The 27,768-nt window shown below is 43.7% G+C and overlaps 1 protein-coding gene across 8 annotated transcripts in view; it reads left to right on the top strand.

The window, feature by feature from the left end:
• The window catches only part of SGCD (sarcoglycan delta), a 501,599-nt gene that overhangs the window by 413,394 nt on the left and 60,437 nt on the right, over window positions 1-27,768 (top strand). For all 8 annotated transcript variants that reach the window (XM_034778041.1, XM_034778046.1, XM_034778040.1 and 5 more), the window contains 2 exons: window positions 4,807-4,894; window positions 8,002-8,121. In XM_034778041.1, coding sequence (XP_034633932.1) covers window positions 4,807-4,894; window positions 8,002-8,121 — 208 coding nt within the window. The remainder of the gene's footprint in view (window positions 1-4,806; window positions 4,895-8,001; window positions 8,122-27,768) is intronic.

Genomic DNA, 27,768 nt, shown 5'->3' with positions numbered 1-27,768 from the left:
ATGTTTTACAAGGAGAATACTTGAACTCCGTCAGGAGCAGACATGAAAACATGCATAGGGGAAGCGATGGCATCCTGCTCCCAGAGAGGTTTGCGCAAGCCCGTGCCTTCAATTCTCCAGCCGTCTGATTGAATTAGTCACGTAAAAGAAACAACAATGTAAAAAAGTGCTGCTGGGGAGATGAATGCTGATTTAATGGGCAAAGCAAGTGAAATCAAAGGCTGTTGTACAATCCAGGGAGTGCTATGGGATAATTAGGATACAAAAGATTTTCAGCTTTTGGCAACATGTTCACAATAACCCAAGTGAGCTGATAGTAGATGGAAGGAGACAAAAGTTAGAGTGCCCAGGTCTTGGCATACAGATAGCACTAATGTTGGCAAATGGACTGAACGTCAAGGCATAGTGTTGTTCTGGGGCCTGGGTGATAACTTTCATTACATGTTTGATTGTGTGTAGGAAGAACAAATGGGGGAAATGCTGGAGATTTCATAATCTCTCAGACATTTTGCAGGAAGCTAAAGTGGAAAGCCATAGACTGAAATCGTGTAGATCATAATGCTACGGGAATGGCAACACCAGGTGTATTTTATCTTTAATTTGACTGCTCCGAAAAAACTAGATGAAGCATCTTGGAGATACAGAGAGACCTTTTTTTCCACTGTTTTTTCCCAACACGCTAAAGAGATGTAGCGCCCATTGAAGTCAATGAGAACCTTTCCATTTACTTCAGTTTTCTTTGAATCAGGCCCTCGTCTCTTTATCAGTATTCACTTGGAAAGAACAGAACTGGGCTGTGACATGAAATACACATTTCCAGAGCTGCTTCATACTGTATTTTAGAGATTCGGTGTGTCTCATACTTACATTGTTATGACTATAGTCAGACCTGGCCCCTGTACTCTAAATTTAGGTTCAGTAGGTTACAGAACCATGTATGAGAGCATTATTCTAGTGTGGACTGAAGCTCTGAAGCCCCAACTATGTATAATTATTTTTATTGAGGTGATGATACTGTATCGATCTATATTTCCCAGTGCTCTAGTGCATCGGAGGAATTAATGTTGGACTATGTTAACAAGAAATAGTAATAAAAATGTAAGAATTTTTCCCTAATCCCATTTCCTGATTAATTACTTGTTTTAAGAATGGGAAAAAAGTAAGTCATTAACATTTGATTTCACTTTGGTTAATGAAAGAGCTGGGGGATCCTACCTGAATTTCTAAAAGGGGACAAGAAGTTTTTAAAGGGCCTTGTGTGAGAGATGATTGAGTTATTGTGTGTGTAAGTAAAAGACACAGGATGCAAAGTGTGCACAATTTCCAGCAGCAGGGAATATTTTTCTAGCCTTTTATTCATTTCCAAATGGAAAGAGAGTTATGGAAATGTGAGAGGGCATTACATTAAGTGCTTGAAATATTCCTTCCCTATAGACTAATAAAGGCATGCTTCTTCCATCAAGCAAATTTAGTTTTCTGAAAGCCACATGAAGAGAGATCTGAATCAGTGAACTACACATCTGCCGTAGGATCAGCATTTGTGTTCTCTAATATACTCTGGTGAGGGTGGGCATAACCTCTTAGCTTATCTAGTCGTGTTCTCTACAGCATCTTATTATGCAAATCAGTAATGGACTTTGAAACCAAGCCTGTCATGTAGTTCTTTGGTCTATTTTCCTACCTTAATGGAGACTGAAAGGCATGCTAACCTTTTCAAAACACTTAGTCTATTTGCATCCTTCCAGTAACAACAGTCAAGTGGGATAGGTCAGAAATGTGACCTGCCGTGTTTATAATGAGGTTATAATGGTTACGATGTCATCGATGGCTATAATTTCGTATGGATTCTAGACATCTGTCTTTTTAAAAAGTCCAACCTTCAATCAGTGTGAAATTTAAATTTGCAATAGGAATAAACGCGATTTCAAGAGCTGTTTGGGTCGGGTCCCTGCTGAGGTCACTGAGGATGCTAATGCATAAACAAGGAAATAATAAAGTGCAGCTGAGTTTATTTCTGTTCCATTAAAAATACAGGAGAAAGAATCAATATTTCTTTCTAGGCCCTTGGTAGTGGAACATAAATAATTCAGGATAAAATGGGAAAAAATAATAAAAAGGAATCGGCAGTGCCCTTTTACTCTTTTCCTTTCTGGGGGAGTTTAGATGGAGATGCTCTGTTGTTTAAACTTTCAGACGTTCCCTGGTTTTCGTTCAGATGCTCTCTTTTGTATTGGGTCCATGTTTCAGACCTGCTGTCTTAGAAATAAAATATAATACTTGGTACTTACATACTTTGCACGTTTCATCTAAGGATCTGCAAGCACATCTCAAAGGTGGATGAGAATGATTTGTCCTCATCTGACAGATGAGAGAAATGAGACACAGTGAACTTAAATGCTTTGTCCAAGGTCAGACAGTAAAGACTGGAATCAGCTCAAGTCTCCAGATTATTATTATACTTCATTTGTTTTCTGTAATTCTTCTTACCATGTTTCCTCATTTACAAAGTTATGGGCCAACCCAGAAGTCCTTTACTCTGGGAAAACAACTTAACTGGGAGTTATGCCTGAGGAAGAACTTCAGGATCTGGCCCACTGAGTTTTAATAAGGGCTTGTTCCTTTACAACCCTTCTTCTTTCTACTTGAGGCAGAAGGGAAGCTACCATACTGAATTTGTGACATCACATTTACATCTGTAGCTATTTCTACATCATTTATATAGAATTATGACCACTACTAGGTCAAGGAAAATGAGACTCTGGGTTAGAACAAAGCGAATAATTCACAATTCATTCAACAAAGGTAACCTCTTTTAATGCTTGTGGAATATCCATTAATCAAATCAGAATTTCTTCCAGTTCATGCATTATTCAAGTTTATTTCATTAATACTTTTGCAATTTTTTATTCTATAGCTGAATTGGAAATTTTCCAAATTTAACCTGGGTGTCTTAATTAGGATCAGTCAGATAAATCACATGGTATTCTTTTCTGTTTGAGTTTCATGCCGAGTGACTGTTTCCAGATATGACCTTAATAACGGGTTGCTGTCTGCTCCACATAGAAGTCCCATGGCAATATTTTTAAGGAAAGGGGCTGGCCCAAGTGCCCTCATCTCCCATTGCTTTGCAGAGTGCTAACTGCCAATAATGCAGGGGGCTGCAGCCTGCCACCCCAGATGTGACTGCATTTCAGTGGTTGATTAAGTGATCACTGTGGGTGGGATTTCCATGAGCTATTTGAAATTGATTTTACTCTCTTCTTGTCAAAGTCAGTGCTAAAACTCCCACTGACTTCAGTGGGAGCAGAGCTAGAGCGCTGTTGAAAATTCCATCCTGTATGTGCATTGTAGCATGCTTTGGGAGCCTTATGGATGAAAGGTGCTATCTAAATGCCAGATATGCTACAGACTGCAAGGTTGGGGGACAAGGAAATATATGGTGATAGGCAGGGTCCCTGTTCTGCTCCCACTGAAGTCAAGGAAGCCTTTGAAACAGTCTTCAGAGGGAAAAGATTTGGGCATCTAAGGAAGTACATTAGATAAAAGGAATCACAGAACTGTTATTGTTATTGCTCTTGTGCAAATTTCAACTGTTAATGTGGTTTAGGCAGTTGATGAATTTCCCCCTTACACTCTTCTGGAAATAGTGCATTAAGTTTAGCTATGGTCACGCTGTTGGGGCCTTTGGTACCAGCAACCACTGAGAAATCAAGACGGTGTGATTTGTGGCTGCTGTTAGTGAGAAGCTGTTGGAGAGCTCTGGCTAGTGTGTGCCGTGCATGTGCTTTTAGACAGATTTCCACTGGTGTCCTCGTGTGGGGAGGGTACCTGAAAAGGCCCATGCCAGGGAGCCAGCGGGTTCCCACGTTGCAATGGCTGCTCTTATTTATTTATTTATTTCCCCACCGATGACTTGAAACTGGAATATTTAAGAATGGCCAAAAGCCTGTGAGCTAAAGCAATAGGGTCAAATCCAGCTGTGTAACTCCATTGAAATCAATGCGCTAAATCTGGATTAGAGTGCTCAGCACTGTGGGATGTATTTAAATACTACGTAATGGGATGTATGGTTTGCTTCATAAGCGGACTGAGAACAAAAGCGGTTTTAAAATGTTATCAAAAATCTCTTTTAATCCGGTTTCCCCCACACACACACTCACACAACACACATGTTCCCACACACACAGAGACCACACTCACAAAATGACACCTGCTCATTTAATCTGGAGTTTTCTGCAGATGTTATAGGTTTGATTACCAAATATGCTGCAGTAACTAAGGAGAGGACCAACCCGAACCCCAGATCCAAACACCCTAAAACATTGGGAAGTTCAAATCAGACTCACCTCGCACAAATGTTTTTAAATAACAGGTTGGTCAGATTACACCATTAATAAAGATGACAGTTCCTACAGCATGATTAGACTTCAGTGCACGATCCATGGTAAAGAGGGAAGTGGGATTAATCATTTAGGCCTGTGCAAAGTGAATGCACTGTGGGTGTGAAACACTGTCAGATCAGAATTCTCCTGTCCCTGGAGCCTGGTGGGGATATGTAACACCCACTGCGCGGCCACTGCATTGGTGCATGTTCTGATGCAGGGTGCAATCCGAACACAAACTAACACACACAGACACAAGTATCTTACCTGCACTTCAAACAGGCTTCTAACTTTCTGACCTTTTTTCAAAGATCAGGAGAAACTAGAAGCACCATGGCCGAGCACACACATCCTACAGGCTTTCTCAAGAGTGTTCTTCTTTAAGCTCCCTTCTTATTTGCTTTCTCTTGTGCTCTTATTATAGGGCAATCCATTGTACTTCCAATCTGCCAGAAATGTTACAGTGAACATTCTCAATGAGAAGACTAAAGTCCTTACTCGTCTTGTAACAGGTAAGGAAGAGAAAACACCAGAGGAAAGAATTAAGACGACGTAAAGGACCCTGTGCTGTGGGATAATTTATTATCATTAAACAGTGGAGAGGAGGATAGCTAAGGCTTCTAGTAAAGTACAAGTTAAAAGTTAGCTCTGCTTTGTAGAAACAAAAGATAAGAAGGTTAGAGCTGTGCTGGAGAAGAAGCGGCTGCACATATCTAATAAGGAAGCAGAAAATCATTGTCATTTGAAAGTCAATCCAGATAGTTGTATGACTTCAGGGTCAGGAAGAAAATATTCACCCTGACATTTCATTTGTAACAGGCACAGGATTGTCCCAAGATACTTTTAACTGGGCCTAAGATCTCTAGAACTCTGTTGGTTAGTAGCAGCTCTGCAATTGACTGCTTTCCAAACCCAAAGCCCCTTCTGCTGCTAAAGAACCCTTATTCTCGCGAGCATTAGCACTTCATGTTTGATGGGGAAACTAATGTTTCAGGAATCCACAGCACGGGTGTGTCTTTGAGAGCATGGGTGATTTGTGTCGAGAGAGCAGCATGTAAAATGCTTAATATACAAATAGAGCAGTCTATGGCCAGGGAGAAGTATTGCTGTGTGGCGGAGCCAATAATCCATAAAACATGTTGTTTCTACATGAGTTTGGATTGTCTGGCTGGCTTAAGTAACACCTGACCTCCAGTCACAGTGCTAAATAATTAACCAGCTTCAGTAACCAATGACTTAAGGCGCATTTGAAAATTGCCTTGAGGAGGGAAATAAATTCAATCGTGAGCTCCCAGATTCTGCCCTTCAAAAGGAACTTGTTTACTTTGTTGGTCATTTGCCATTTATTTCCCATGGAATCTTTGTGTCACTCGAGTGACTCTGTTTTGACAGACCTTGGAAGTGTCTAGATGGCCGTTAGTAGAAGTTACAGCAGCTCTGTAACACACGCGCGCACACACAAAGCACACACCATGCCAACACTGAAATGAGACCCAACACAGCAAACTGGCTAGTAGAGATGCAAGCTCTAGTGAAGGCATTGGAGGTTGACTTTTGGAAAAGATCATAAACTTACTGCTGCCTGCCTATTTGGCTTGGAATGTCAGATGCTTCTTCACCACGGGGATCAGTGCAACATAAATACCCAACTACTTTTATTTTGATGTATAAAGGTTGCAGTCAACACCCATGACATGCTCTGGGTATCTTTGCATACTCTTAAAAGTCATGGTAAATTATATGATACCACATAATATAACTGAACCTAAATGTAATTACTCTAAAAATCTCCTGCTCCATAGGTTAGAAACTAACTCCTGATGACAGCAGTAATCGTAATCCAATATAGTAGTGTGTCCATCAGCCCACATCCCCCTTACATGCCTCACAAGAAGGCTGGGATCACACAGCATGTCTCAAACACAAATTCTTTAATGAGGAGTGGGAAAGAGAATTCCACAATTGCGAGGCCTTCATAGAGAACACCCTGCCAGCTGCTCCCATCTCTTTAAATTGAGGGATTTCCAGTTTAAGCAACTCTGCTGATCTCAGCTGAGGTGGAGTGGCATGCGGAGCGAGGCTGTCTTCTCAGGGAACCTGTTTCCACATAGGGCTTTACTGGTTAAAACCAACATCGGGAACTCCACATAGAGAACTCCCAGGCTGCCAGCTCATGGAAAGCTGATGATATGAGATCTCAGTGTGACACTCTGATTAGTAAGCAGGTGCTGCATTCTGCACTAGTGTCAGTTTCCAAGTGGTCTTAAGATGTAGTCCCGTATTGAGTGCGTTGCAGTCGTGGGTAGGTAGAGAGAGAAATTCGAACCTAAAAGCTGCCAAAAATTGTGAGATTTTCTCAGAATGGTTTGCAGGATCCTTTAGGTTTCCCACAGAATTAAACAGTTTCCACCATTGTGCACACAGTTAATAGTTTGTGCACTCAGGCAGCGCTGGTATAAATGCTAGTGCACACAACTGCATGTGGAAGCAATTGTGAGCACACAATGTTAGAGCCTGCATTTAAAAACCTTGGCCTTTCAAGAGTCATTTCTTTTCTCTTCTGAGAAGTGAGACCAGTCAGGGAGACAGTGAGAGAAACATTTGGGGCTGATCATCTGCCATGAGCAGTGGCAAATCCATCCGGTTTTGTTGTGCGTGGCGTGGGATAGATAGGAGAGGAATGTGAATTACAAGTCGAGTCCAGGTCAGGTGGCAGAAGGTGGCTGAGCCACAGACCAGCATGGAATGGCCACGAGGGCAGGGAATGTTTGTCAGGCTTTGGAACGAAAAGCATTAGATTGCGGAGCATATCAAGAGACAGCAGTAGTATTAAGATAAGAGCTAAATACTGGGGAACTATTACGCATATAAAACTTTCTGAAATGTTAAAGGTGACTACCCTTTGTTTTGTCTTGTACACACTTGAAAGCCAGTCACTTAGGGTCTCATCATGAAGGATGCTCATTTGAAAATGCTCATCACTTCTCAGGATCAGACTCTTAGTTCTGTACCGCATCTGCCCCTGTTGATTTCAGTGGAACGAGCCATTAGTCTACAGTTCAAAATGAAGCACTTGTTCCTGATTTTCATATTCCTTTTGGATTGGAGCATGTCAGATACCAGCATCAGTTTATTCGGGGTAAATTTGATTTACATGGAAGTGAGAGCCAAGCAAAGAAAGGGCAGATGTTGGACTTGCTTCCTTTCCTCCTTTTCATACACTCACACCTTGCAAAAAGCTTGGTACCTGGTACAGCTGTGCCAATGCACTTAAATCAGGGCCGGTAACATTCTCTGCTATTTCATGCCTGGGTCTTTCTTTAGCAGAAACTCTGAGTTGTGACAAGTTGCTTGACGGTTTTGTAATGTCAACAAATGTTCATTAAGGCGTAGAAAGAAATCATGGTAATTTTATAGGGCGGGTTAAACATCATATTATTACCCTTTCCTAAGGACAAGTCACACTCTCAAGAGGAGAAATCTCTCTGTGGTCTATCAAATTGTAGATCATGCATGCAGAGTTACTGGGATAATCTCAACACTCAGATTTATTACATTCATAAAAGTACCGTATAGTTTTCTTCAGAAAACATGGGCTAAATCTTTTCTCCCGTTCTAGGTCCCCAAGCAGTGGAAGCACACAGCCAAAAATTCGAGGTGAAATCCCTCTCTGGAAAATTGCTGTTTTCTGCAGATGACAACGAAGTGGTCGTGGGAGCAGAGAGACTGAGAGTTTTAGGTAACAGCTCTTAGACAAATCAACTGTTTAAAAACTGATCTAAACTTCTCTGAAAGTTTTCTAAGAGTTTGGTCGAGCTCGGTTTGAAGTCAGCACCAAAACTCTTGTTGACATCAGTGGGGGTTGTTGGATCAGGCCTTGGGAGACTGGCCTGCTCATGGGATTGGTAATGGGACTCACTGCCTTGCACCTACATCTTTGCTTTCAATGTGCCTCAGGCTGATTGTGACCATTGCTGCCATCTGATGGCTGTTGGCTAGCCTTCATAATAAGTGACTGGTGGCTGCAATCCAGTTTCACTGGAGAAGTAAATAACTAGTTTTGGCAGTCTTAGCAGAGAGGCCAAACACTGGATGATTTTAGAGGCTGAGCTAACGGCTCAATCCTTTGGGTCCAAGATGAAGGATGACGATGGGGCAGTGTGGGGGAGCTTTCACGGCCACAGTCACTGTCCTGGGAATAAATAGAGAGCTCCAGTCCTGTTGATCTGGTCCCTTTCACCAACCCTACATTCATTCTAAAGCAAAACGATTTTTAGAAGAACTGCTGCCCACATCGTATTTTTAGTCTCCTTACTAATTTCCTTGATATTCTATAAGCCTTTATCTTAATTACCTATTTTTTCCTTAATATCCATATGAGAGTTTGGTGTGTCTTGGTGTGGCTTTTTTGCTGGCATGGCTTAATCCACTAGACCCAATAAGGGATTCACCCCCTTGGCAGGCAGCCAGACTCTCCACTGTTGTCCTCCACTGGAGTTCTTCAGTAATTCAAGGTAGGCCAGGGTAACTTGAACTCCCACCAGACTCTGTAGGAGTTCTACTGGCAGGATTCTCTGTTGGAAGCCACAGAAGTGGTGCATCCTTCTGCTGCTCCTCCTCTTTGACCAGCTTCATTTACTTTGAGGGCTGTGCTTGTCCTGAAAACCTCTCCCCTATAAACCAGGGGTTTGTCTCTTTATGCCACTGCAGCCTGGATCAGCTCCCCAGAGTTTCCTGCACCAGGTCCTTCTGTCAAAGTTTATGCTGGCATTAGCTTGTGAGTATGAGTGGTGGAATGTCTGAGCAGCCTTTGTGTTTATTTCAGTTAGGTGGAAAAGAGACTGTTGAGATGTTTTTTAATAATTTTTAAACATTTTTTCCTCATAATTACAGATTGTAACCCCTTTAGAAGCGTGAAGGTTTTTCACCTTTCTCAGCAGCCTGGGGAATGGGTCACTTGCAGGTTTAAACTACTGTAAATGGTGGATTCTCTGTCACTCGAAGCCTTTAAATCATGATTTGCAGACTTCAGTAACTCCGCCAGAGGTGAGGCAGGTTCGGTGGCCTGCCATGTGCAGGAGCTCAGACTAGAACATCATGATGGTCCCTTCTGGCCTTACAGTCTATGAGCCTAAATCTGTTGCCTTCCAGTACGGTGCTTGCAGTTTGGTTATCGTAGACTTGCAAAGGAGTATTGGGTGGAGGATGTTTTTAATTGAGAAAAAAGAGCATTTAAGTGTTTGTTTAAAGAATAAAGCAACCCACATATCTCTGTAATATACCTATCTATATCTATCACTTTCTGTATGGAATATATATATATATATATATATATGTTTATATGGATTTTGTAATATGAGGCTTTCCAGACTTCATGGTGTGTCTTTTTTATAAGAAAATTTTAAAATTGACCATTAAGCAAATGTGCAGTTTTAGAGCAGTAGAGTATATACCACAAAGCTAGGCTCTGAACACAAGTTTCCGATCCTCCACTGCATTTTTCAGAGATATTTGATCAAATCAATTCTTATGAATTCAGGAGATGATCAGTCTAAGTATTCTCCTGGAGATCTCCGAGTAGACGGATATTTTAGACCATTTTTCTTGGTCAAACAAAGTGATAATTAACTGATAAAAAGTATTCCACAGGTTGCAAATACTCCTTTTCAGATGACATAGCTCCAAAAATATTTGTCTGTATTTACTTGAATTGCTCTGGAGGAACCAGCAGTAGTTTTAGATATATCAGTTTGAGTTTATGCCTATATTTAGTCACTGGAACGTAAGGAGTGGGGAGCTTGCTAATGCTAGAGTGCATTTTTATTTATGTTTGCAGCAAAATCTCTCTCAAGGTTTTATCAGGCTTAGGCAGAGACATGAAAGAAGAAAAGATATGGGGACAGGAGAATTGAGGTTATACTGTACAGTATTTCAGTAACCTTGAGCTGCAACATTTTTAGCGTTTGTGTTGGGCTTTGATTTTTTTCGCCCCCATTTCTGTAAGCTAACTGTATCTCAAAAAGTGGTTGCCACAGCTGCTTACCATACCAGGAGATGTTAGACTGTATGTTTGTATTCCTTCCAATAGTCTTGTCAGGACCTGAGGGTCAGGATCCTGGATGAAGATAGGCAGGAGTAATGGCAGGAGTCGGAGTCAAGCTGGGGGGTCAAAGCTGGAGTCTGAGTCGGGAGTCGAGCCGAGGGACAGAACTAGAGGCAGGATCAAGAATTGGGCCGGGAGTTCAAAGGCAGAGAAGCAGGACAGTGATGGCAGCTAAGTAGGAATCCACATTGTTGCCTGGACACTTCTAGGAGCCAGTCAGGGATCACTAAGACCACTGGCAGTCGGATCACTTGAGGCAGAACTTACTGTAGTGTGCAGCCTCTGAGGATTGTGGTCACAGGGGGGGTGGCAGTGTGTGGATATTGGTTACCTATCAGCCCTGCTGGCCCAGGTCCAAGTCCCAGTGATCCTTACTTAACCCTCTTCTCTTTGGGGTGCCCCCACCAAGCTGGTTTTTTCTGGCTGGGCTGCATGGAAGGCCGCCACGCGGTTTGGTGCATGTACCTGGGACACCGGCTCCCAGGATCGCTCCTTGGGACCGTAGCCTTCCCAGTCAGTGAGATACCAGAGGGAGCCATGTTTTATTTTAGGGTCCAGTATTTCATGGACTGCATGTTCACCATGACCCTGGACCTGAACTGGGGGTGTGGGAAGGCAGTTGGATTCAGTTCACAAAGGGGTTGTCCACATCTGGCTTCAGTAGAGATAAGTGGAACACAGGGTGTACCCTGAAGGATCTGGGCAGAACGGTCCCAAGGTTGATCACCTGCCCGATCAGGGATGGGCCAAGGCACCGGTGGTCCAGTTTGCAAAAGAACCAGTATCTTGGTCCCAGGTTGCAGCTCAGACGGACTGTCTTAGTTGAGGTGTGTTGGTAGGCCATCCACGTTCTTCTCAAAAGCATCCATGTAGTCATGGTACTTGGTGGTGGGAAGAGCAGGAATCAGCCCCTGACAGTGGTCTCAGCTGGGCCACAGCCTGGGCCCGAGTGCAGGTGACCTGGACTTGAGCTAGAGTGATATGTTTGGAGGCCAGGACTCATCCAGTGGTGCACACAAGCAAACTGCTCACAGAATTCAGAGTGGAAACTGACTTTCCACTCATGCCAAAGGACGTGTGGGTCATGAGTGGCCAGCCACGAGACACCAAGCATCACGGGGGGAAGTGGGCCAAGCAGACCACTCCGAGCCATAGGATTTCTCTTTGGTGTGGATAACAACTTCCAGGGGCACTGTTCCTGGGCCCGAGGACAGGAGCGAGCCATCTATAGTCTCCACAAGGCTGGTTTTTGCTGCACGGGGATAGCTAACGTCTGTGCCATATCAACATCTATAAAATTGTCCTCAGCCCTGGAGTTCATGAGCACCCACTGCGTGGGGATTTGTTGGGGCTTCCCTGGGACATGCAGGCAAATCTGGATTTGCAGATGCAGTTTGGGCTCGCTGTGCATTGGACATGCTTCAGTGAGAAGTAGGGGACAGCCAGCAGGATGGATACCCTGGGGCCTGCCCAAGCCAGCCCTCCTTACTGGGACCGGGCTTGGTAATATCCTGACTTGTTCGGTGTGAGAGCCTCGAAGGAGAGACGGTGAGGGCATAGCCAGATTGCACAGTAGAAACAGAAGCCGTGGTGTTAGTGGCGCTCCCTTTCCTTACAGTTCACGTGACAATGGGCTGTGTCGATTTGCAGGGGGTGTGGGACTGGAATGGAGACGGGCATTGGGGAATGCCAGCGAGGGGGCAGCACAGCCCCCTTCCTCATTTTGCTCGCGCAACCTTTGTCAATGTGTATGGTGAGGTTGATGAAGGCGTCTAGGTTGGTCGGGGCTTCCACATGAGCTAGCTCATCGTTGTCATCTTCATGTAATTCTCCACCAGAACTGGTAGATCTGGGCTGCTTTGTTCCATTCTGTATTGGAGACGAGATACTTAGAGTGGGAGTCATTGGAGGTGGCTGTTCCCTGCCCTCGCCATGGTTTTCACAGGGCTGCTTTGGCCAAACAAGCCTGATGGGAGTCATTGACGATAGAGGGAAAGACATGGAGGAAGGTGTCCCAGTCTGATAGCGTTGGGCTCTGTCGTTCTAATAGGGTGAAGCCGAATCCAGCACCTCTGCCATCAGGAGACTAATTATGAGTCCTACTTTGGCCTGGTCAGTGGGGTGGAACCGGAGCAGAGCAGGAACAGCTGGCGACACTGGTTGAGGAACCCCCTAAACTTTTGGTAATTTCAATTGAAATGCCCTAGGAGGGGGACGGTTTGCATGGAGCGCAGTGTTCTCATCCCACACACGGGTGGTCTGCTCTCACGCTGTCTGCTTCTCAGCGGTGCACTGCACCACCCATCACGTGCAGCATTTCTGCTGTGTATCCAGGGGAGCTGCATCGACGGGGTTCTCGGATGACAGCGGCACCTGTGGTGTTTGCAATGTCGGAAGTTCTTCCTGGGGGCTGTCAACTTGTTCAAGTGTGTCTAATATATTTTGGGACATGCCGGATAAGGGGCAGCCCTCTGCCTCCATGCCCCCCCCCCCGAGCCAGCCTTCTCCATGGGTTATATGGGGGGTCCAGGCAAATTGTCAGGACTCTGGGCAGAGGTAGGCAGGACTAGTGGCGGAAGCTTGGGAGCCAGGAACTGAAGCTGGGGTCAGAGCTGGGGTCTGAGTCAGGAGTCAAGCCAAAAGTCAGAGTCAGAGACAGGATCAGGAATCAAGCTGAGGGTCAGTGTTGGGATTCTGGGGGTTGATTGGGAGTCATTGGAGCTGAGGTCAGTACAAGGAGTTCAGAGGCAGAGAAGTGGGAATCCACACTGTTGCCTGGACACATCCTGCTATGCCCCATGGTCTTATATAGGATACCATATATATCAGGTATCCTATATAAGGGACCGCTAAGACAACTGTCAGTCAGATCACTTGAGATGGGACTTTCTGTGGTGTGGAGCCGCTGCAAATTGCGAGTTGCAGGGAGTGGCCAGGTTACAGAAGCCACTGGGTGGCAGCATGAGGACGTTGGTTATCTGATACCACTGCAGGCCTGGGTTCAGGCCGCCGGTCCTTACATGAAGCTAGTCCAACTTGTATAGAGGCAAAGTCCTCTAATCACTTTGAGATATCAGGGGCTGTTGGTGTCTCTCTGTTGACACTTATCTACTCTATGTAAATAATCTTGACATGTTCTTGTTGCTGTATGTGTCCTTGTTACTGCAGGATGTGTAGGACTGCAGTCCAGCATGAAAGTCATTTTAGAGAGGTTAGCACAGCAGTTATTGGACACGTAATCTTATTATTTATAATTAGTGTCTTCATTTGTACTTTCTTCCAATTTGGTTCTGAAAAACAGTGCCAATGCCTTAAAATGACAAGAGTGATGTTTTCTTTTGAGACTGGCTTTCTGCTTTGAATTCTTAAAGACTTCTTCAGTATTAGCAAAGCATTAAAAGTCCGATCAAAGATCTGAAAGACAGAACTTTATAACAGGTACCAGGAGGGCAGATGTTGTATTTGAGGTGGCATTTGAACTTCTACAATTTGAGTTTGCAGATTACAAAATGAGAGCTGCTACTTTTATGGGCATTTTAAACCCCTCAAAACACACAGGACCAGATTCATGCCCCCTCCCTGGCTCCATTGCTCACACTTAACAGGACTACTCCAAAGAAAGTACGATTCATTTTTTTAAATAATCCCAAACGTTTTTTTGAAACCTCTCTATGTGAGAGTTCCCTCTCCTGTTGAGAACAATGAGAGCTGCCGGCTGTTGGGCGCTTTGACGACTTCATTTAGTTGCCTAAACGGGAGCTGAGCTCATTTGAAAACCCGGCCCATACTTTCAGTGCAACACTTGCAACGGACCAACCACCTTTTTCCATCAGCAAGATAGTGTGTCTGAACTGCACACCACTGAGGGCTAGATTTTGGATTGGAGCGCATGCCTGCACAGAGGTGGAAAGGAAATAAGAAACCATCCGCCTTAGATTACCCAGACCTTGTGTCCAAGTAGGAAGGGCTCAGAGATGCTGTCCACCTGCTGCTCCCTGTGTCCAGAACAGGTGGACAGGCAGGAGCAGGGAATGGGCAGAACCTTGGCTCTGGCCCACCAACACATCAGCCAGGACAGCTTAGCTGATGCCAGGATGGGGAGTAGTAATTGGTTGCTGCCATAGCCCAGAAATAGCTTACTACCCTTCTGGAGCAATGAAGGAAGTGTATCTCCTTGAGCCACTATTCCTTCCCTGGGATGGCCCAGCCATACACTGCTCTTGTCTCTCTTTGCCTTAGTATGTAAATGGCCCTCGTTACCATAATTTTGAGTACGTCACAATCTTTAATGCATTTATCCTCACACACCCCTGTGAGGTTGTGCAGGGCTGTTACCCCATTTACAAATGCGGAAACAAGGCACAGCGAGACGAAGTGACTTGCCGAAGGGCGCACAGGGAGTCTGTGGCAGAGTGGAGAATTTAACCTGGTTACTAGGCTGGTGCCCTAACCACTGGATCATCTTCTATACTACGGGTATGGCTTTGCTTCACAGTCAAGCCATAAGAAGCAGAATCTGCCACCATTACTCCCACTGAGTAGAACTTCACTCCTCATTGAGTGCCACGTGGCAGAAATCACTGAGGAGGACAGCTTAGGGTTCCCTATATCCTCCCCCACAGAGTACAGCTTGGCATGTGCCAAAAAGACACAATCTCCCAAGGGCTCATAAACTCTCACACTCTGAACAGTGGAAGGAGAAACAAGCTAGCCCTAACTAAATTCACATGTTGTGCTGTAACCAGTTCCCCTCTCTCACATCCCCCTTTTTCCCCTCTGAAATAAAACAAATTATCAAAAGAACAGGAGTACTTGTGGCACCTTAGAGACTAACAAATTTATTAGAGCATAAGCTTTCGTGGGCTACAACATATATATATATATATGCATCCGAAGAAGTGGGTTGTAGCCCACGAAAGCTTATGCTCTAATAAATTTGTTAGTCTCTAAGGTGCCACACACTCCTGTTCTTTTTGAGGATACAGACTAACACGGCTGCTACTCTAAAACAAATTATGATAATCTAAAAAATGTTGTATCTGAGAGATGCTTCAATAAAAGAAGATTGAAAAATAACTTTGATATACATTAATTACCAATTTCGTTTTGCAACACATTGAACATTATAGCATTTATAAACAAAGGATAATCATAAAGCATTATTCTAAGTGTTAATTAGCTCTATTTATTCTCCAGATTAGTTTTTAAATATGCCCTTTAGATGCCACTTGATACTAATTACCAGAGTTACATTATTATCTCTATACAAAAGCATTTTTAATTAAATCTAAAGCAATTTAAATTAGTGTGAGTTTTTACAGAAATTAAACTGTGGTCAGATGCTTAATTTAGCCTTTTAAAACAACATCAGATGACATGCTAGAATCAGTTCTCCCAAAGGCCCTGACATCTTTTTGGACGTTAGATTTCAAAGTTTGTTTTCAGGAAAGCTTGCCAACAAACTCCGGTGATTAATATTTATGCTGGAAAGTGAATTGATGTTTTTCTTTTACTGACTATTGCTGGAAATCCAGCCGAATTGAGACTATCTTAAAACGAGAAAATACGGAGCGTGCTTATGCAGTATACTGGCCATTTTGGTCTCTGGTTTTGAATTGTAGAGGAAGTGCCAATATAGATGTGTGGGAGTCGGGTTGAGGTGCAGTGGGACGTAGTCACTGTTCACATGTGCCACATTTGGTGGTTCTTGTGGTATGACAAAGATCACTAATAAGGCATCTAAGAGTTTCCTTTGATTTCAGTAGGCTTTGCATAAGGCCCCTATTGTATAAAACATACGAGTTCCAGGGCAGAGATTGTCCCCTGGTCAATGGAGTCCCAAATGTGACTACCATAATATAAATAGTTACTATTGCTATTACTTCTAAACACTGGGTCAAACCCTCTCCCCATGGCACAGCCCAGCTAAAGGTTATGGTAGGATGGAATCCAGCCCCTTCAGCCTCCCAGGCTCATGACTGCAGTAGCTCTTCTGCAGGGGAGTTTGACCCAACTCTCAGTCTGCCCACAGTACATCCCTACACACCAGAAAGTCAGAGCCCCCTTGGAGCTGAGCTGTCCCCTTTCATTGTCTCCTCTCCCCTAGCCATGTCTGTGTAGCAAAACTGCAATGGTTCTACTGTTCTCACATCCTTCTGTGGCCCGAAGTGGGGGGCCCATGGTAAATTCCATGTGGACCATGAAGTGCAGCATCAGTATACAGAATTTAGGGGTGTTGCTAACCATACTTGCTTTCTGGACCATTCTCTATTTTGGGATCATAGTTCTTAGGAGCAGTTTTTCCTCCTGGTTTGATTTCACTAATGTGTCTAGTAACTCAGGTGCTGAAATGTAATTGCTAATTTATTAATAGGTCTGTAGTCACTTGTTCCAAAAGCACATTTGTACTTCGTTATTTACAGGAGAAATGTATTAACACCGTAAAGGTTTTAGTTAATAAGCAATACAAATGGGAAGCAACATAACCTGGCATGCCTATGGTTAAAGAACTCTCTGCATAATGGCCTCGCAGAACTATCACTTGAAACCAAAGGTTTGTTTTTGGTTTAATCTGTTTTGGATTTGCAACCTTGTGCTCACAAATATTGGACTGCCACTACCCAAGAGAGGATGAAAAAGGAATTTGCATTGCCCTCATCACTTTTCAGTTTGGTCAGGAAGAGGACATGATTTAATATGAATGTGATGAACTAATATCTCTGTGTAAACCATCCCAGCTGTCTCAACAGCTTTGCATCCTCAAACATTTTCAATAGGTCTTGTGTTGCCGTGATCTGGGAGGAACAAAAGAGGTGCTACTGTTCTGTCCAAGCCTGATAGGGAACCAGTAAGCTTCCTGATTCTTTTAACGTTGCACTTTTAGTAAATTCTTGGCATATCCTTTACATATTGGGCTAGCTGAGATTTGTACAGCAGAATGAGTATAATAGTACAGCTGAGTTTTTATGAATACTAGCCACAAAGTTATTTGCTTGTCAGTTACTTTTATAGCAACGGTAAATGGTAAACTCAGGACCTTTCAGCTGGAGATGGAAAATGAGATGGAGAATCTTATGAGTTATAGTCATTTTTTATCATATACACTTCTCTGAGGGCTGTTTGTTTCTATCTAAAATGTTCGGGTCAAGACCTCTGCTTAAACGTTGCCGTGGTAATTGTGCGTTCACAATGGCTTTTGGCCAGAGTCTGCATGGCACTCTGAGCAGTAGCACTAGTTTCCCACCTTTGGAGGCAAAGCTTCAAGTCTGGTACAGTCCAAATGAAATGGACCATGTGCTCTCACCATTATGTCCACGGAAATGCTGTGTGTGTGGACAAATAGCAATCTTGACTCCCAGTGCTGAAATAGAGAGGACTGTGCGTGTGTATTCCTAAAAAAACAACAAGGAGTCTGGTTGCACCTTAAAGACTAACAGATTTATTTGGGCATAAGCATCCTGGCCGCAGTTCCAGTAGCTAGCTCTAAAAGATGGTTGTGTCCGATTAAAACAAGGCACTGTGCTGTAGATGGTGGAAGGCCACTTCTTTAGGAGGCAGCTGTGAGCCTGCAACACTCATTCTCAGTTTCTGCCCAGTTCTGACTTCAGGACATTAAGTAGTACTAATAATGTAACCTTGGAGTGAGAGCCACATTCTGCCATCCGTGCGATGAAGAATGGACAAAGAGAAAAATTAGGGTACTGATGAAACATTATGACACATGTACATAACAGATTTTAGCCTTGGCAGCACTACGGCTGGAAATAGTATTCATTTGCTTTGTTCATCAGACAAAGATGTGTGACTGGAGCCTTATCAAAGCTCTAATGTGTTTTCTTTGCATCACTAGGTGTAGAGGAGCGGACTCACCCCTGCGGCGCCTCCTGCTGGTCGTCTCAGGAATTAGCTCTTCCAGCGTTCTGGAGCGCCCCCTGCAGGCCGGTGATCCGCCTGTCCTCTGGCCCCCGTGTCCCTCCTGGACCCCGGTGCCCTTGTATCTGGGGTGCTACCCCCTGGCAGTACACTCCTCAGTACTAGGGTCTCCCCTCCCTGGGGAACCCCCACCCACTATCCCTACCTCACCTCAGCAGTAGGCCACTGCTAGTCATCAACTAGCCCCCGCTCCCTGGGGCAGACTGCAGTATAGGCCACTCATTATAGGCAAGGTTGGGTTTGGACCTGCTGCGTTGGCCTAGCCCTGGGCTGCCCTCTGCAACCCCCAGTACCCCTTGGCCTCCTACTAGGCCGCAGCCTGGGGCTTTCCAGGCTGGAGCTCCCCAGCTCGTCAGCCTTTCCCCAGCCCTGCTGCACTACAGATACCCTATGTCTAGCTCCCTGCAACCAGGCCCTTCTCTCCCTGAACGCAGAGAGAGACTGTTTGGGCTCCTGGCTCACAGCCTTTTTATACAGGCCAGCTGGGCCTGATTGGAGGATGGCCCAGCTGTGGCTGCTTCCTCAATCAGTCCAGCTTTGCAGCTCTCAGCCACAACATTCCCCCAGGGCTGTTTTAATCCCTTCAGGGCAGGAGCGGGGTACCAGCCCGCTACACTAGGGTGCAAAAAAAATCACATTTAACAAAGCAAAAAGGGATGCGATGAGAAATCAATATCCAGTCCGCCAGTAACTAAAGGCATGAGAAAAGGTGATCCATTTGCACTGTTTGGCTATGAATTGCAGTGGAGCTGAGGGAGGAAATGAGGTTTCTTCCTCACCGTCACATCCTTCTAGCTGTTTGTTGGGGGGGAGGGGTGTTATGTTTTGGTTTTTTTGTTAGCGTTGGCATTTTGTTCATGCATTTAAAAACAGCTAACGCAGACTTGAGTAAGAGAATTCTCCCGCATTGTACATCCTTCTCCACTCTCACAAGTCGGAATTCCTTTTTTTGGAACTTACATCCTCGTACTGCCATTTAGGGACTATCCAGCCTCCATCAACAAGCCCAATGACGGGATGTTTCAGAGCGTTTGAAAATGGCAAATGTGGAGGCTAGAGCACAAAGAAAGAGCCAGATCCTGCAACATGTATACACAAGCGTATTCCCTATTCATGCAAGTCCTCCTATTGGCTTCAGTGAGACTACTCATACAGAGCCGGATCCAAACCCAGTTGACATCTATGGCGTCTCTCCGTTGACTTCTGGTCCAGATGGGGTAGTCATGTGAGTAAGGATATGACAGACCTAATTTGCAATTAGGGCAAAATTACACATTGTCCTATTCATGGTACTGGTAGAATAGTCTGGGTCTCCCACTAGAATGGTAGGCAGATGTAAGACACCTGGGAGAAACGCCATCTGTAGATGGAAGAGGTGGTGAAGGAACAAATTTAAATGCCCAGAGGGGGTTAAGGGACAAATCTGAATGCCCGCTCCAATGGGTTTTGCTCTAGATCCATGACCCAACAATTCAGCCACCCTTTGAAAGCAGGGTGCTTTCCCCTGCTAAATAGCTGCTTAATTGATCAGCATAAACTCAAAGCAACAAAAGACATGGCTGTCTGAAAATTTTAGACTAAGGCAAAGCCAAGAATAGGATATGCTGAAGGTTTTCATCTTTCCCTCTATCCCTTCCCAAATATTTTCACATACCGATCTGCAGCACAAATTACAGTAATAAGCATAATGATATAAACATAGATGGTGTTTTAGAGAACGTATGAAAGACACAGTGGTTCCTGTCCTGAATACCTTTTCTGTTATTAGCTTTCTGACAAATGTGTCTCAGACAAAATAGGGCAGTCAATGTCCTTTATGCTAATGGAATGGTTATATCCAACAGGGAACAGTCAGAACTTCAGATGCCGGAATGTCAGGGCATAGCTACCAGACGGGAACAGTAGTTCTAGGTCCTTTTTCTTTCAATGTTACCACAGCCTACTTCTTCCCTCCCTACACATGCAAATTCACACAACACAACTTCTCAAGCTTGTGTTCTGCAGATGTGCCATTATTCCCAAGTGGACATCCACCTATCGTATAGGTATTAAAGATATAGTGGCTGACTCCTGTCACACTGTAACACTGAAATACAGCAGCTCAGTGTCTCGGTCCTTGGTGTGACAGAAAGTGCTTTTGTGACTTAAGACTTCTTGTAGTGATACGTTTAGTGAATGTCCCTGGACACCATAGGCGGTAATGCTATGTATATTTTAGTGTCTCTTTTCTGCTTCCACTATTGTGTAGAAACAATCTAGTTACTTGAATCACTTGCAGGGCCGGCTCCAGCATTTCTGCCTCCCCAAGCAAAAAAAAAAAAAAAAGCCGCAATCGGCGGCAGCAATTGGGAAAAAAAAAGCTACAATTGGCGGCAGCAGTTCAGCGGCAGGTCCTTCGCTCCTAGAGGGAGTGAGGGACCTGCCGCCCCCGAACTGCCGTAGGTGCCGCCCCTCTCCCTTGGCTGCCCCAAGCACCTGCTTGTTAAGGGGGGATTTGATAGCAGCCTTCAACTACCTGAAGGGGGGTTCCAAAGAGGATGGAGCTTGGCTGTTCTCAGTGGTGGCAGATGACAGAACAAGGAGCAACGGTCTCAAGTTGCAGTGGGGGAGGTCTAGGTTGGATATTAGGAAAAGCTTTTTCACTAGGAGGGTGGTGAAGCACTGGAATGCGTTACCTAGGGAGGCGGTGGAATCTCCATCCTTAGAGGTTTTTAAGGTCAGGCTTGACAAAGCCCTGGCTGGGATGATTTAGTTGGGATTGGTCCTGCTTTGAGCAGGGGGTTGGACTACATGACCTCCTGAGGTCCCTTCCAACCCTGATATTCTATGATTCTATGATAGATAAGCTGACACAAGTTAGGAACTAGCAAACCAAATATTGCTATGCTCTTTCATAGATAAAATGGGCCACATCCCCAAGTGGTGTAAATTATCATAGTTCACTTACATCAGCTGCAGATCTGGCCCATAATATCTACTGTGTTGTTCATTATAAAGACTATTTCTATGTTCCCTTTGCCAATCTCTGGGGGCTCGATCCTATGCTCATTGAAATCAATGGCAAAGCTTCCATTGACTTGAATGGGAGAGCTTTCAGCTTTCCACATTTTCACATGAAAATCAGCTAAACTTGTGAGCACTAGGGTTGAAGAAGAAGTGGTAGGAAGCGGTTCACAGGAATCAAGTAGAGTTTGTAAAGTTTATTAATGACAAGGAAAATACATCTTTCTGTATACATCGATTTAACTACAATGTTTCAATCAACTAAAAATTATGTATACTCTCTGCTCAGGTCCATTCATTTAAAATTATTGAATAAATGCTTTAATATTCTCAACATCATAAATCCTTGAAGACATTTGTATCAAAGCAAAAGTCAGGTGTGAAAAATCAATAAACCTGGAATCAGTAAGAGACGACACATTGAAAGAAACTAGTTTTTTGTTTTCCAAACTCAGACTGTATCTAGTTTTATTAGGCAGGAAATTCAAATGATCAGTGATGAATAGCGTAAGCTGTCTTTTTGTTCTTGAAGAAATACTTTTCAACTTCTTCATCTGCTTTGAGTATATATATTAAGTCACAGGAGACTATTTTCAGTGCATTTTATCAGGGAGTTGTCCGAGGGGAGAATGCTAACGTTTCTCTTGTATTTGCTTTCACATTGTACTACATTCCAGACAAAAAGGGAAATGTTTAGGTAATACATATACAGGTTTACTGTCCAGGCTGAAATATGTTACCTTAACTGTGTTCAAATAAATAAAAGGTTCAACCAGCCTTAGATTAATATTGATTAAAGGTCATAGGGATTAATAAAGAAATTTACTGTACATTTACCAAACACTGAAATCAAGATTAAAAGCATTTGCAGATGCATATTACATTCCTTTAGTTCCCCTTATCCTTTATAACATAATCTGTTCCAAGACAGAAGAACATTCTCCTTGATAAAATTTGCACTGAATATTCCTACTATGTAGGCACACTCCTTAGTTTCTCTCTGACATTGACACTTTAGACAAGAACACCAAAATAGCCTCAAAAGAACTCAGTGACAACATTGCTATTGTTGAACAGCAGAGAAGTTGTTGAAGGAGCCCAAGTCTACTCAAGCTGGAAATAACCTGAGGTCAGGATAAGTTGAAGTCTTCTCTCAGTTTTGTTACAACTGTTCTTTTCAGTTCCATTGTTCCTCTTATGGTTCATAGGAGGCTTCTAACTATACAGCAAGGCTGTTGAAACTGAACAAATACACACCACACAATGTTAATGGTCCATGTTCACATGTTTTCAAGCCTTTCAGTATCTCACTGTGTTTCTTAAAGGGGTAAACTAGGTAACTGGCCTCCCCGTTCCCTCACTTGCAAAGTCAACAAAGTTGAGATCCTTGGATGTTCCATTACTCAGCTAGCCTTACTCAAACAGTACCTAGATGTGCTAAAATTTAACTCCTCCATATGTGCCATGCGCCTGTAAAGATAGATTAAGGACCAAATCCTGAAGTCTTGACGTTTGCTCAGACAAACTCCGAGTGACACTCAGAAATTTTGCCTGAGTAAGCACTGAATACAAACTGAGGGCCCAGTCATGCCGTGAGATTCATGCATGGAGAGGACCCTCAGCCACTTTTGCAACAGCGTTCCTTGATGCTACAGGGACCCTTCACAGGAGGGGTTGGGCCGCAGGAAGAAGGTACATCCTCTCCCCGGTACCCAGTGGAGCTCACAGCACAAAGGTAATATAGTCAGGCCAGCTTTCATATCATTGACACCCCTTTCTGCAGGGAGGATCCTCCTTTAATGGTGTGCTCTAGGGGCTGCAGAAGTCCTGAGACAGTGCACTGCGTGGGCCTGCTGAGAGCACAGATCCCCTGGCCTCCTGCTACTAATACCCTGACATCAATGGGGACCTCAGGGCATCATTGGCTTTGTGACTGGGAAAGTGGTGAGGAAGCAAATCCTGCCTTCCAATACAATGGCTGGAATGGCTCACAGCGATCTCCCCTTTCTCTCCTTCCCATAGGTTTTCCCATGGAGGTACAATCTGGCCATGGCTAAGGACTTTAGGATCTGGGCCTAAGTAGTTTGAACAGAAGTAGTAAGAAATATATTCAATGTTTTTGTCCCTCAGTGGCTGGCCATCTTTGTCCTTCACCCCTAAGGCTGGAGCTGACAACAGCAAGAAAACAGCTACCTTAAACCAGTATGTTAAAACAAAATCCATGGGCCCGAGAGACTTTCCCATAGAAAGGGCAGTCTGGTATAACTTACTGATATGTAAATTTCATTATTTCATTTGCACTATCTGTTTTATTGGTGCCAGATATAAAAAAATTGGTTTGTCTGATTTGTAAAAGAATTCTGTATAATCAGGCCCATGAGATTTATGGCATTTTTCCCTTTAAAGAGAATTAATACAGATAATCATTGTTTGGTACCAAGGTAATCATCCTGAATTTTGGCTTGTTTAATGATTTTGGGGCCTTTCAAAATATTTCATTTTATGTTTTTATTAAAAATAAATGCAATTGTCAACTGTACTAAGAATTTTCTTACATAAGTCTTAAAAAGGTGGTGACACAGCAAAGGGAACAAAGCAGAGTTAAAGCAGTATTGGTTATGGCAAAACAACGGCTAGTCTGCAAAAGAAAGAAGGGAAGATTTATGACTTTTTTCCGCTCCCCTGGCTGAACCTAGCCATTTTATATTGGTGAGCCACAGAATGGAACTTCTATTGATTTCAGATTTGATGGGATTACACAGAGAGCCATCACTATTACTGTGTTAACCCATTTAAGAACATAGATTAAGGATGAATAAGGCTTTTAAAGCAGCTCTGAATTAAAAGAAGCAGGCACAGATCATTACTGACTATATTGTATTGGATTTACTCCCCTCGGATCTGTTGGCACTGCCGTTAACTTTCTAAAGAGTCTCACATATTGACCTGCTGGGACCCACAGAGGAGGACCTAGTTACATGGTATTTTAATGAGTGAGTTGCTGAATGCACCCTGATCGATAATAGTGACCACAGAAGCTCATTGGAAATCACCACAGTGCACATTTTCCTCTGACTATCTGGAAAAAAAAATAATTTCAGATTACATGAAACTACAGGGAGTTTTTTAAAGAGAAGTTCAAACAAGCTTCAAGTAATTAAGTATCTCTTCATAGAACAATTTAACTCCTATTTTATTGTAAAGCAGTGATGTACAATACTAAAAATGCTCCGTGGATTTAGGGTTATTAATAGAAGAGCAAATGGAACAAGAAAGAAATGTTGACCACGAAAAAGAAAAGGGTGGAAAATAACTTGGAAATGCACCCTGGTTATTTTTATCTGGGCTGTGACCTTGTTTCTCTTTGTACACGTGCAGTTTGCCCCTACCAATTGAATTGTAGTCATAACTTTGAATTCTCATGGCCAAGATTTTCTCCCACAGTATTCTTGCCGGCAAGTTAAAGAAGTATGGGCTGGATGAATGGACTGTAAGGTGGATAGAAAGCTGGCTAGATCGGCAGGCCCAACGGGTAGTGATCAATGGCTCCATGTCTAGTTGGCAGCCGGTTTCAAGTGGAGTGCCCCAAGGGTTGATCCTGGACGGTTTTGTTCAATATCTTCATTAATGATCTGGAGGATGGCGTGGACTGCACTCTCAGTTGGTTTGCAGATGACACTAAACTGGGAGGAGTGGTAGATACACTGAAGGGTAGGGATAGAATACAGAGGGGCCTAGACAAATTAGAGGATTGGGCCAAAAGAAACCTGATGAGGTTCAACAAGGACAAGTGCAGAGTCCTGTACTTAGGACGGAAGAATCCCATTCACTGTTACAGACTAGGGACCGAATGGCTAGGCGGCAGTTCTGCAGAAAAGGACCTAGGGGTTACAGTGGACGAGAAGCTGGATATGAGTCAGCAGTGTGCCCTTGTTGTCAAGAAGGCTAACGGCATTTTGGACTGTATAAGTAGGGGCATTGCCAGCAGATCGAGGGATGTGATCGTTCCCCTCTATTCGACATTGGTGAGGTCTCATCTGAAGTACTGTGTCCAGTTTTGGGCCCCACACTACAAGAAGGATGTGGAAAAATTGGAAAGAGTCCAGTGGAGGGCAAAAAAATGATGAGGAGGCTGGAGCACATGACTTATGAGGAGAGGCTGAGGGAACTGGGATTGTTTAGTCTGCAGAAGAGAAGAATGAGGGGGGATTTGATAGGTGCTTTCAACTATCTGAAAGTAGGTTCCAAAGAGGATGGATCTAGACTGTTCTGAGTGGTACCAGATGACAGAACAAGGAGTAATGGTCTCAAGTTGCAGTGGGGAAGGTTTAGGTTGGATATTAGGAAAAACTTTTTCACTAGGAGGGTGGTGAAGCACTGGAATGGGTTACCTAGGAAGGTGGTGGAATCTCCTTCCTTAGAGGTTTTTAAGGTCAGGCTTGACAAAGCCCTGGCTGGGATGATTTAGTTGGGAATTGGTCCTGCTTTGAGCAGGGGGTTGGACTAGATACCTCCTGAGGTCCCTTCCAACCCTGATATTCTATGATTCTATGAAAACTGGCCTAAAGCTAGGCTCTTAACTCTGTATTTAGCCTCACTGCAAATAATTGGTCTCATCTTCAAAAGTGCTGAGCACCTAGCTGCTCCCACTGGCTTTTCAAAACTAGGCTACTTTTTAAGATGTCTAAGGGCTAGTCTACACTAGAATCACCAAAGCGGTGCAGCTGCAGCACTGCTACTGCAGATGGTCTATGCTGGCGGGAGAGAGCTCTCCCATCGGCATGATGAATCCACCTGTGAGAGGCAGTAGCTATGTCAGCAGCAGATGCTCTCCCATTGACATAGCACTGTCCACACTGGCACTTAGGTCGGTGTAACTTATGTCACTTAGGGGGGTGCCTTTTTCAAACCACTGAGCAACATAAGTTTCACCGATGTAAGTGCTAGTGTGTATAGGCCCAAGTGTAGATGTAGGGGTCCAACTTCAGTCATTCAGTTTTGAAAATCATTTCCTGTCTGCTGATGAGCTGATTGTCAGCAGAATAACCCATCGGTTGCCTACCAGTGCAACATCTTCGATTGTCCATCTCTGCATATGCAAATTACTAAAGGTGGAAATCTGGTTTCACCATTTTTTTTATGGAGGAAGAAATGCATAAGCATTGACGCTCACCTGATAAAGGTGCCAACGGCCAACTCTGAAATGAAGGATCTGGGATAGAGCCTTCTTTTATAGTCTACGAGGATACCATATAAGATGTCACACAGCATGGTGCTGAGCAACAAAGAAGCAGCCCCATTGTGTGCAGGAGCCAGGATTCATGTCACGGGGGCAGGTCAACTGCCAGAGCCTCAACATGTTGGGTCGTTTGCGGCTTCTGCTTCTGAAGTGTAAGAGCAACTTCTGGGTTCGCAGCCTACCTCCAGCGGTGGGATAAAGGGCCCTCTCTTTGATTCCACCTGCAACAGATGAAGCTATTCAGAAACAATAGAAACTGACAGTGGCACTCAATTCTCGAATGGGATTGACGGAATCTGGAAGCCCGATTTAAACTCAAGCAGCTGCCTCTTGAAAGTGTGTTGTTGAGATTATTCTCACCCCAGCTTTTTTTGCCTGTGGTGGAGTGAAGGGTAGAGAGAAAACCAGTGCAGCAGCAGATGTCACAAGTTAGCCAACAGAGCTGGTATCAGGAAGTCGGCCCTTGATACAGAATGGGAATAAAGTCAATCACCCCATAGAATACAGTCTCAAATGAAAGAACAAATAGCCGAAGTTGAATAGCAATCATTCCCTTAACATAAAAGTCTTGCTTCTTGCTAATGCAGTAGCTCAACACATGCAAAATATTTTGCCAGGTTTTACCCACCAACTTATGCCAGTTCAGAGAAAAAAACAACTCTCGAGTGGATCTTCACGGTCATTCAAAACACTTTAGATAGATCCTGTCACATGCTGTATAAGCAGCTGATTGATTGTGTGGAATTAAGTTATTGGACAGAGAACCAGCTAATGGAAACACATTGATGAAATCATTTTTGAGGGATATTAAATGGAATTTAAAATAAAGCTGAAATGGGTTTATAGATTTTTCACTCAAACTGTTTATGAACATTTATCGCTGGTAAATTACACAGTGTCGAAAGAGAGAATTGGTAGGCATGCATTTTAATAGAAGTCTTTCTGAAATAATAATAATACAATAATTTATTATCTAGGGACGTACAGTATGTGCGGATACAAATTATATGATTTTTGTCTTCTTAACTGTATCTGGCTGTTTGTAGACAAATGAGGATGTGCTATGTTAAATAGTCTTATAAAGTAAAAAAATACTTCCAGTACTTTAA

The sequence above is a fragment of the Trachemys scripta genome, chromosome 8, assembly GCF_013100865.1.
Source record: "Trachemys scripta elegans isolate TJP31775 chromosome 8, CAS_Tse_1.0, whole genome shotgun sequence".
Classification (NCBI taxonomy): domain Eukaryota; kingdom Metazoa; phylum Chordata; order Testudines; family Emydidae; genus Trachemys; species Trachemys scripta.
The sequence above is the reverse complement of the archived record's forward strand: the minus strand, read 5'-3'. Positions and strand labels throughout refer to the sequence as shown.